Raw genomic sequence first — 12,451 nt, forward strand, 5'->3', positions numbered from 1 at the left:
CACAAGGATACAAAAAAATGATCCTGAAACATATGAAAAGATATCCACCATCATTCACAATTGGAGAAATACACATTAAAACCATACTGAGATACTATTTCCTATCTATCAGACTGGTGAAATGAAAACTATAACAATGGATTCTGTTTGCAAGGCTGTGGCGTAATAGGCCAGTGAGAATGTAACCTGGTACAACCCTTCTGCAGGGTAATCTGGAACTAATAAACCTACATAAGCACTTACCTTTTGAAATCCCACATCCAAGAATTTACTCTGAAGAAACATTACCAACAATGGAAAATACATATGCATAGGTAATTTATTGTGAATTTTTGTTAATGGCAAACTGAGACAATAAAAATTGGATTTTCTGGCTCTCATGTACCAAGTACTAAAAGGAAAGGGTGGCCAGGTGTCAGATATACCAGTTTCCATTCAGAAAATTAACATTAATACAATGCTATCTCTTATCTATACACCTTATTCAAATTTTATCAATTGTTCCACTTATATCCTTGTTCTAATCTAATCTAGAATAAGGTGGTACATTTGGTTGTCATGTCTCTTTATTTCCTTTAATTAGAAAGAGTTCCTCAGTTATTGTTTTTCATGACCTTGATATTTTTGAAGAGTATTAGACAATTATTTTGTATAATATCTCCCAATTTAGGTTTGTCTGATGTTTCCTTACAATTAAATTTATGTTAGACATTTTTGATAAGAATACTCCAGGAGTAATGCTGTGTCTTTCTCACTGTGTCACATGAGGAGGTATGTGACGTAGATCTGTCCTAATACTGATGTTAGTAATATTGATCAATAAAGTTCTGGGCATTCAGAAAAGGCATAATCGCAGAAATAGTAGCCTTAGCATAATACATAAGTACAAATAGCAACTAGAATGTAAAGAGAAACTAGACCTAGAACTTTGCCAAATGGTGGGGGAGCTGCCGGAACCCTTTCCATGTCAGGAGGGGCTGCAAGTGCCACAGTTTATGCTCCCTCTCCACCTTGATAGCCCAGAGAGAAGCAGGGTTCAGTTTCCCTAGCTGGCCTACCACTTCAGTAAGTTCCAGACCCCTAGCCCACACCAGCCCCAGCCCCACCAAAGTAGCACCAGTGTGGTGCCCGCCAGAACACCCCTGAGCAGTACTCACTGTAACTCCAGCCATTACAGCAAGGTGGCACAGGCGTAAAGCACCCCAGACCCAGGTCCACACTACTTTGGCTCCACACAGTTTACTAACACACTCCATGACTCCCTGGCCCACATCCACCTTAGTTCCAGCCACCCCGACAGTGCATCCCTTGTGTTAAGTGTCCCCAGAACACCCCAACTTGTAGCTTTAGCTGTCCTCCCAGGGCATCCTGTGGGTGGAGAGTCCCTAGACAGCCCTGGCCCATGCTCACTTCAGCTTCAGCTATCCTGCCAGGGATCCTCTCATGGAGAGCCCAGGGAATGCTCCAACCTGCGCCAACTTCAGCTATAGCTCTCCTGCCAGAGCACCCTCTCTATGGAGAGCTCTGGGACCACCTGGCCCAAGCCCACTTTAGCTCAAGCCATCCTACCAGGGCAGCCCAAACATGGAGTACCTGGGACTCCGTGCCCATGCCAGCCACAGTTCCAGCCAGCCAAAGTTATCCAGCATACACAGAATACACAGGAAATGACATACATAATACCTTTCTTTTAAGTTTAGAAGTAGCTATTCTACTCAATTCAAAGGAACAAACACAGAAAGTCAAGCAAGATGGGAAGACAGAGGAATATGCTCCAAACACAAGAACAAGACAAAACCTTAGGAAAAGGACCAAATGAAACCTAGAGAAACAATATGCTTGATAAGCAGTTTGAAATAATGATCTTAAAGATCTTCACTGGACTGGAGACAAGGGTGGAAGAACTCAGTGAAAACTTCAACAAAGAGTTAGAAAATATAAGAAAGAATCAAAGCTGAAGAATACAATAACTGATATGAAAAATACACTAGAAGGAATCAACAATAGGGGAAGAGAAGAGATGATTAGCAATCTAGAAGACAAGGTAATAAAAAGCACTCAGCTGAACAGCAAATAGAAAAAAAATTTTTTTAATGAGAATAGGTTAAGGATAGGTTAAGCAATCTCTGGGATGACATCAAGAGAACAAATATTCACATTAGAGGGGTCCCAGAAGAGAATAGAGAAAGTAGGAGGCAGAAAATTCATTTGAAGAAATAACAGCTGAAAATTTCCTTAACCTGGGGGAAGAAAACAAACATCTAGGTTCAGGAAGGACAGAGAGTTCCAAACAAGATGAACTCAAGGAGTTCCACACCATGATACATAATTAAAATGTCAAAGGTTAAAGATAAAGAGAAAATTTCAAAAGGAGCAAGAGAGAAACAAAAAGTTACATAGAAGGGAAACCACTTATGGCTATCAGCAGATTTTTCAGCACAAATGTTGTGAGCCAAAAGAGAGTGGCATGATATATTCAAAGAGCTGAAAGGAAGAAAACCTACAACCAAGAATACGCTCCATGGCCATGTTATCATTCACAACCGAAGGAGAAATTTAAAAAAGTTAAAGTTCATCATCACTAGGCTACCCTTAAAAAAAATGTTAAAGGGACTTCTTTATGTTAAAAAGAAAAGGTCATAATCAGAACTAAGAAAATTATGAATACAAAGATGTAAAATATGAGAATACATACCTAAAAGGGAGGTGAAAAAATTTTTAGAATGTGTTCAAATTTAAGTAACTGACTTAATATAGACTGCTATATAATTAACATGTTATATATAAACCTCATCGTAAAGACAAAACCAAAATCTATAATGGGTATACAAAAAATAAAGACAATCAACTAATACAACAGAAAGTCATCAAAGGAAAGAGCGCAAAAGAAGAAGAAAAAAACTGAGAACTACAAAACAACCAGAAAACAATTAACAAAAGGGCAATAAGTACATACCTATCAATAATTACTTTAAATGTAAAAGTAGGTCTAATGCTCCCATCAAGACATAGCGTGGTGGAATAGATTAAAAAACAAGACCCATTTGTATGCTGCCTACAAAAGACTCATGTCAGACCTAAAGACACACAGAAATTAAGAATGAAAGAATAGGAAAAGATATTCCATGCAAATAAAAGCAAAATTAAAAAAAAGCCAAGGTAGCAATACTTATATCAGACAAAACAGACTTTAAACAAAGGTTGTAATAAGAGACAAAGGGCATTATATAATGATAATGGGGTTAATCCAACAAGAAGATATAACATTTGTAAATCTCTATGCACCCAACATTAGAGCACCTAAATACATAAAGGAAATATTAACAGACCTAAATGGAGAAATTGACAGTAATACAGTAATAGTAGAGGTCTATAACATCCCATTTACATCAATGGATAGATCATCCAGACAGAAAACAAAGGAAACAGTGGCTTTGAATGACACATTAGACCAGATGTACTTAAAATATCCATGCACAACATTCCATCCAAAAACAACAGAATATACCTTCAATTCAAGTGTACATAAGACATCCTCCAGAACAGATCACACATTAGACCATAAAACAAGTCCCAGGAAATTTAAGAAAATTGAAATCATGTCAAGTATCTTTTCTAACCACAATAATAGCATAGAACTATCAATCACAAGAAAAAAACTGGTAAAAAGAAAAACACGTGTAGGCTAAACAGCATGCTACTAAATACCATGCTACTAAACACCCAATGGGTCAATGAAGAGATCAAAGAGAAAATCAAAAGATACAGGAAGACAAATGAAAATGAAAAGACAACAGTCCAAAATCTTTGGGATTCAGTGAAAACAATTCTGAGAGAAATTCATACAGATACAGGCCTACCTCAAGAAACAAGAAAATTCTCAAATAAACAATCTAACCTTATATGTAAAGGAAATTGAAAAAGAGAATGAAGCCAAGGTCCATAAAAGGAAAGAAATTAAGATCACAGTGGAAATAAATGAAATAGAGATTTAAAAAAATAGAAAAGATCAAGGAAACCAAGAGCTTGTTCTTTGAAAAGATAAAATTAATAAACCTTTAGCTAGACTCATCAAGAAAAAAAGAAGAGGACACAAATCAATAAAATCAGAAATGAAAGAGGAAAATTAATAGCCAACACCACAGAAATACAAAGACTTACACGAGAACATTACAAAAAATTATGTCAATAAATTAGAATAAATGGATAAATTCCTAGAAACATATAATCTTCCAAAACCAAATCAGGAAGAAACAGCAGCTGAACAGACAAGACACTAGTAATGAAACTGAATGAGTAACCAAAAAACTCTCAAAAAACAAAAGTCCTTGACCAAATGGCTTCACAGGTAAATTCTACCAAACTTTTAAAGACAAGTTAATATCTATTCTCCTCAAACTATTCCAAAAAATAGAAGAGAAAGGAAAACTCCCAAAAACATTATAAATGTATTCTACAAAGCCAGTATTACCCTGATACCAAAACCAAAAACACTATAAAAAAAGAAAATTACAGGCCAATGCCCCTGATAAACATAGATGCAAAAATCCTCAACAAAATATTAACAAATCACATTCAACAGTATATTAAATGGATTATCCACCACGACTAAATGGGATTTACTCTGGGGATGCAAGGATAATTCAACGTTCACAAATCAAAACAAAGGTTAAATATCATATGATCGTCTCAATAGATGCAGAAGAAGCATTTGACAAAATTCAACTTGAGTTCATAATTAAAACTCTCAAAGTGGGTTTAGAGAGAACATACCTCAGTATAATAAAGGCCATACGTGAAAAACCCACAGTGAACATTACACTCAATGGTGAAAAATTGAGAGCTTTTCCCCTAAGATCAGGAACAAGACAAGAACATCCACCTTCCCCACGTTTATTCGGCATAGTACTGGAAAGCACAGCCAGAGCAATCAGACCAAAAAAGAAATACAAGACATCTAAACTGTTTAGGAAGAAGTAAAACCATCACTATTTGTAGATGATATGATACTATACATGGAAAACCCTAAAGATCCATCAAAAGTCTATTAGAATAAATATTCAGTGAAGTTGTAGCATAAAAAGTTAATACACAGAAATCTGTTGCATTTTTATACACTAATAGCAAAGTAAAAACAGAAATTAAGAAAACAAACCATTTACAGTTACACCAAAAATCTTGTACTCTGAAAACTATAAAACATTAATGAAAGAAACTGAAGATAGAAAAAAGAAATGGAATGATATTACCATGCTCATAGACTAGAAGAATTAACATTGTTGAAAATGTCCATACTACCCAAGCTATCTACAGATTCAATGCAATCCCTATCAAAATACCAACAGCATTTTTCTCAAAACTAGAATAAATAATACTACAATTTGTATGGAACCACAAAAGACCTAAAAGCCGAAGCAATCTTGAGAAAGAACAAAGCTGGAGGTATCACAATCCTAGATTTCAAGATAAACTACAAAGCTGTAATAATCAAAATAGTATGGTACTGGCACAAAAACATGTAGTAGATCAGTGAAACAGAACACAGAGTCCAGAAATAAACCCATGCTTAATGGACAATTAATCTATGACAAGGAGGCAAGAATATGCAATGGGAAAGTCTCTTCAGTAAATGACGCTGGGTAAACTGAACATCTATGTGCAAAAGAATGAAAGGGTATCACTTCTTATACCATACAAAAATAAATTCAAAATGGATTAAAGACCTAAATGTGAGACCTGAAACCATAAACTCCTAGAAGAAAATGCAGGCAGTAATTTCTTTGACATAAGCTTTAGCAACATTTTTCTGGATATGTCTCCTCTTGGAATAGGAACAAAAGCAAAATAAACTATTGGGATTTCACCAAAATAAAAAGCTTTTGCACAGTGAATGAAACAATCAACAAAACGAAAAGGTAACCTATTGAATGGGGGAAGATATTTGCAGATGATATATCCAATAACAGATTAATAGCAAAAATATGTAAAGAACTTATATGACTCAACACCAAAAACAAACAAACAAATAATTAAATGGGCATTAAGTCCAATTAAAAATGGGCAGAGGACCTGAATAGACACATTTCCAAAGAAAATATATAGATGGCAAACTGACACACGAAGTTATTCAACATCACCAATCATCAGGGAAATCAAATCAAAACCATGAGATATCAGTTACACCTGTCAGGTCACCTGGAATCAAAGACAAGAAATAACAAGTGTTGGTGAGGATGTGGAGAAGAAGGAATGCTTGTGCACTGTTGGTGGGAATGTAAATTGGACCAACCACTGTGGAAAACAGCATGGAGGTTTTTCAAAAAATTAAAATGAAAATACCATACGATTCAGTAACTCTATTACTGAATATTGACCCAAAGAAAATGAAAACGCTAATTGGAAAAGATATATGCACCTCTATGTTCATTGCGGCATTATTTACAGTAGCCAGGGTATAGGAACAACCCAAGTGTCCATGGATAGATGAAGGAATATAGATGTCATATATATATATATGTATCACATATCATGTATCATAAATATGTGATAGAATATTACTCGTCCGTAAAAATGATTGAGATCTTGCTATTTTTGACAACATGGATAGACCCAGAGGATATTATGCCAAATGAAATCAGTCAGACTAAGAAAGACAAATATCATATGATTTCACTTAGATGTGGACTCTGAAAAAACAAAAAAGAAAAAATAGACCCATAAATACAAAGAACAAACTGATTGTTGCTGGAGGGGAGAGGTAGGGGGATAGGCAAAATGGTTGAAGGGGAGTGAGAGATAAAGGCTTTCAATTATGGAATGATTAAGTCACAGGCATAAAATGTACAGCATGGGGAATATAATCAATGGTATTAATAGCATTTTATGGCAAAAGATAGTAGTTACACTTGTGGTGAGCAGGGCATAACATATAGACCTTTCAAATCACTATATGTACACCTGAAACTAATGTACCACTGTGTGTCACCTATACTTCAATTTAAAAATATATACATACACACAGGCAGGCGCACACACACACACACACACACACACACACGATAGTAATTCTAAAGGGGGAAAAAAGCAGTCTCATTTTCTTCCAGTGACCCCGTGTACGTCATGATACTATCAAAGAAAAAATATTTTAGTACATTTTCTATTATTTACAAATAGACATAATTTTTCATTTAATAACTACTGGTCAGGAGGACTCTCTTACCTTTTAAAGGGCACAGCATTTTTCAGAACAGTCTCCACTTCCACAATATTTGCTCTGGCAAGATCTGCCACAGTAAGATAGCCAGAAGCATAGAAGAACCTGGCTCGCTGTGCATTAAGTAAGGACACCCGGACCAGGTCACACAACTCCCTCTGGATGCCAAATGTAAGACGCTCCTGAAATTGGGAAAGTAGTAGTTCCATGTTGTGCCAGCCGAGGCGGTTGGAAAATACTGTAATCATCCCTACAATAATCATAGAATATTTATGAAATTAAAAATTCTTGGGCTGCCTGGATGGCTCAGTTGGTTGAGCGCCTGACTTCACTCCGGTCACAATCTCTCAGTTTGTGGGTTCTAGCCCCACATGGGGCTCTGTGCTGACAGCCTGGAGCCTGGATCCTGCTTTGGATTCTGTCTCCTCTCTTTGCCCCTCCCCCATTCACACTGTCTCTCTCTCTCTCAAAAATAAACATTAAAAAAAGTTCAAAAATTCTTTTAAAAATTCTTTATAAATAATTCTCTATTTCTTTAGATACTTTTGTCTTGCTGTATCTTTTGTTTTGTTTTGTTTTACCAGCAGAATCGTAAACTTTAAGAGGCACAAAGGCACAAAGTGTACGTAAACAGGCGAGTAGACACATGTTCAGGGCCTAGCTAATTGGTCAATAAAAGGGGTAAACACATTGTCATCTCATTTATTCTTAATCATGAACTTGATATTTGAAAAAACTGAGGCAGAGCATGTTAACACAAAGTACACAAAAAGCCCTCACTCTAGTTCATTCCTCTCATTCTCTCTTCCTTCCTTTCTTTTTTTAAGGAAGAGAGAACTCTTTAAAATAGGTGAGAGACTCTTTCATCTAGAGCAAAATAAGAAAATAAGAGAGATGATTTAAATATTCAAGTGCTGAGAGGAGTACAAAAAGTGAAGCTCCTATTGATATTTTCTTCAAGGAAAGGTTGCCCAACTTAATAGCTATTCCCTCATGAGATAAAGAGGCCAGAAGAGCCAATGTCAAGGCATTAATATAATCACTTCCCTATGAGAACATTAATCCTACAGGCAATTTGAGATCCTTCATGCCAGTGAGTTGAAGTCTCCAGCCCCTCCTACAATCTTTCCCTCAGTACTCTCATATATGCACACACCTTCACAATGAAACCTCCTACACTCCAAATCCACACTCTCTCCAGCAGCCCAGGGTTTCCTTCCTAAGAGTTTGTAAGGATTTCTTGGTAAAATCAGACCCAGAACTTTCCTATTTGCCTAGCTTACAGATAGGGGTTTAATTTTATTAAGGGCAGACCAGTGTTTCCTTAGAGGAGAGATATTTAGAACAGTCTACCAGATATACAGAAATCCCTCTGTAGTTGCCATCCTCCTACTCAATAACAAATATTAATCAGCAACTTGATGAGAAAGAGGAGGCCATTGAGAACTTTGGGTCTACTTCCTGCAACAGTGAAAACATAAAAACTAAAAAAAAAAATAAAAAGGAGGATGCTTAGCAGGTGGCTAAGCAATGGAGGGAGACTAAGATCCAGACACTCAGCTAGCTGCCAGCTGCCAATCCTCTGGAGCAGGGTGAGAAGCCATAGTTTTAGGGGTTCTTATGAGGACAAACATACACAATTATGACTTTACATGACCCCCTCATTTTTAGAGAAGCCTAAAATAAACGGAATATGAAAAAAAGTAATTTTAACTTGATCTCAAACTGCAGAGTCTCAAATAAATGTGGAAACCCTTGTTTAACTGACCTGCATAAACAGCTGCTGACTGTTGTAAGGATTGAATCTGTCCACGACTGCATCCATATTTCTGATTTATTTCCTTTAAGGGAACTTCACTGATTAAGTCTAATAGCACAAGACTGGTAAAAAACCTGGAAAGTAAATCACCGAAAGTGTGGTAAGAGATTACTTATGCCTACAATGAAGATATAACATATGCTGGGAAACAAGAAAGAATCAAAAAGGCAAGTGAAGATTTATACACTGTGAGAAGATTCCTAATAGGATATAGGATTAGTGGACAAAGACTGAGCTCAATGTTGGTCAAATAAATCCTGACATACATTAGTACTATAGCATAGCAAGGAACCTAATACCTATATAACAAAAAGAGCTCCTCCATATTTCAATACTGCTAACTAATTTTAAGAAATAAGACTTGGTTCAAGAAATATAATGGCACAATAATTTAAAAGAACATCTGATACACAGTTACATGATCATCTATTCATATTTCAAAAAAATGACATAATTTGATAATAAAAACCAGTTTTGACTTGAAAGGTCCTAGTGCCACAAATAATCCAAGTATATAAATCCTTACAAAATTCACACTTGATTATGTTGTAAAAAATATACTAGATACTAGCACTAAGAAAAATAATTTTATTAGATTTTAAAGAAGCTAAATGATTCAATTTCCCCATCTGAATTTTTTAATGGCTCTTCCCCAGAGCCATTATGATATTGTTTTATAATAATGATACAAAGCACAACCTCACATGAAGCTACACTAAGTTGGCAATTCTAATTCACATCTTTAAGTAAAGGAAGTAATTAAATGTTCTACTTTAAAAGGTCTTCATCTACAATGACTTCTAAACTATAAATAGCAAGAAAGAAATATCAATCAATTCAGTAAATACAGGAAAGTGAAACTTTTTACCATACTCAGCCAAAAATTTGATTTTAATGATAATGAAAGTGACTACAATAAACTGAACATCTACTATATATCCAAAAACTGTGTTAAATACTGGATAGTGTAGACTCCTTGATATTTACCTTTTATGGATGGCCATCTGGCGATGCTGTCTCTCAGTTCTGGCTACTACTTTTCCTTTCACACAGCGAGCCAAGAACGCTTCTTCGACTCCCACTAGCTCTGCCACCCGTTTCATAGAAATTGGCAGCTTCTCCCATAAACAGAAAAATCGATACCAGTCAATAGTGGTCCAATCCTCAAACATAGGTGTAACCTAAAAGAAAGAAATATCATTCATTAGCTAAACAAATGTATTACAAAAGGAACAAAACTATAAATGTAAACTTTGTATTAAAAATAAAGGACTCAGCATTTGGAAAAATTTCTAAATGTGGTAATACCTCACTTATATGGAAACTTCATTTATTTACAAACGAGTCACAACCAAAAGAAAAGAGACCACTGAGCATACAAACTGGATTTTACCAAATCCAAGAACTTTAATCATAGACACTTTTAATTTCAATGTCCTTACATTAAGTACAATCCTAAGTATTTTCTATGATTTCCAAGAAAGAATCAGGAGAATAGAAAGAGTGGGGAAGGAAAGAAGGAATCAATATTCACAAATGCTACAATATATTATCTAAAATATCCAGGGTTCAACAACAATAAAAACTATGAGACATGCAAAGAAACAGGAAAGTGTGTCCCAAACACAAGGGAAAAACATGCAAAAGAACTTTGATAGGTTCCAGATTTGGGAATGCCAGACTTCGAGGTATACAAATACAGTCAAAGAACAAAAGAAAACTATGCTAAATGAAGTAAAGGAAGGTATGATGACAATATCTCAGCAAGAAGAGAATAAGAGTAAAGAGAAAGAAATGATTAAAAAAAAAAGAGCTAAATGGAAATTCTGAAAGTAAAGAGTGCAATAACTGAAATAAATAATTTACTACAGAGCTAAATACTACATGCAAGCTGTCAGAAGAATCAGCAAACATGAAGATATACCAATAGAGACTATGCAATCTGAGAGGACAGAAAAAAGGGAAGGAAAAATTAACAGAGCCTCAGAGAAATGTGGGAACTATTATGTGCAACAAGAGACTAAGTGAACTCCAAGTAGGACAAACATAAAAATATCCATACCCAGATGCATCATAGTAAAAATGTAAAAAAACAAGAGAAAATCTTGAAAGCAGCAGCAGAAAAACAATGCATCATATACAAGAGAAACCAATAAGATTAAGAGCTGACTTCTTAACAAAACAATGAAAGCTAGAATGCAATGAAATGATATATTCTAACAGCTGAAAGAAAAAAAAAAAAAACCATCAACCCAGAATATTACATGAAGGAAACTATCTTTCTAAAGTAAAGGCATCATAAAGGCATTTTCACTGAAACAAAAACTAAAAACATTCTTTTCTAGCAGATTTTCCTTATAAGAAATACTAGAGAAAATTCTTCAGGTTGGAAAACAAGTGACCCAAAACAGTATTTTAATTCCACACACAAAAAAACAAAAAGTGCCAATAGAAGTAGTTATGTAGATACTTATAAAGACAGTATTATTGCATATTTCCTCTCCTTCCCTCTCCTGATTTAAAAAGCAACTGTATAAAATGACATGTATGTAACATATAAAAATGCATTACATTTGGCAATAACAGCCCAAAGGTTGACATGCGGGAGTTGTGAAACTAAATAAAGAAAACCTCCCTTACCATGGATCAGGGAAGCCCTGAAGGGAGAGCTGTTAAGCCCATACCACTCATTGTAGCCTACATAACCAGCAGGAAGAAGGAAGAATTATTTCAACAAGGGAGAGCACTTTTCAAATCGGAATTGTATCTCCTGTCTTTAAAAATAGGAAGGAAGATCCCTCTCTGCTCTAGTGACAACATACTAACTACCATTTACAGCCAATCAGAAACCACCACAAACTCAAACTCTTGTTCTTCTCCAGTACACTTTTGTTCTAAACAAAACACTCCCTAATTTCCTCCTAAAACATAATAAAAGCTGACCCTCCTTTGTCTTTTCAGACTTGCTTATGGTTCACCATAGCTTGCTTGTCCCAAATTGCAATTCCTCTGCTATTCCTGAATGAAATTCATTTTTTACTTAAATAAAATTTCTCTTTGCTCTGTTTAGAGTTAACAGAGCAAAACTGTATTGGAGTAAGGAAATGACAAAAGATAGTAACTAAAAACAATAAGAATAAAGAAAAACACAAATCTTAAATACGAATTTTAATGTAACAATAAATATACATTTTTCTCTCATCTTACCTTCTTTAAAGACATAAAATTGGGGTGCCTAGGTGGCCCAGTTGGTTAAGCATCCAACTCTTATTTTGGCTCAGGTCATGATCTCATGGTTCACAGGTTCAAGCCTGCATGGGGTTCTGCACTGATAGTGTGGAGCCTGCTTAGGATTCTCTCTCTCTCATTCTCTCTCTCTCTCTCTCTCTCTCTCTCCCCCCCCTTCTCTGCCCCTCCCC

At 35.5% G+C, this 12,451-nt stretch overlaps 1 protein-coding gene across 3 annotated transcripts in view; it reads right to left on the reverse strand.

Moving 5' to 3' along the window:
* POLQ (DNA polymerase theta) overlaps positions 1-12,451 on the reverse strand; it is a 120,272-nt gene that overhangs the window by 60,392 nt on the left and 47,429 nt on the right. For all 3 annotated transcript variants that reach the window (XM_053903420.1, XM_019448509.2, XM_019448511.2), the window contains exons 15-17: positions 10,020-10,213; positions 8,982-9,106; positions 7,220-7,463 (exon numbers count right to left, since the gene is read on the reverse strand). In XM_053903420.1, coding sequence (XP_053759395.1) covers positions 7,220-7,463; positions 8,982-9,106; positions 10,020-10,213 — 563 coding nt within the window. The remainder of the gene's footprint in view (positions 1-7,219; positions 7,464-8,981; positions 9,107-10,019; positions 10,214-12,451) is intronic.

Source organism: Panthera pardus, unplaced genomic scaffold (genome assembly GCF_024362965.1).
Source record: "Panthera pardus isolate Hobbes unplaced genomic scaffold, ASM2436296v1 HiC_scaffold_16, whole genome shotgun sequence".
In the NCBI taxonomy this organism is placed as follows: Eukaryota; Metazoa; Chordata; class Mammalia; order Carnivora; family Felidae; genus Panthera; species Panthera pardus.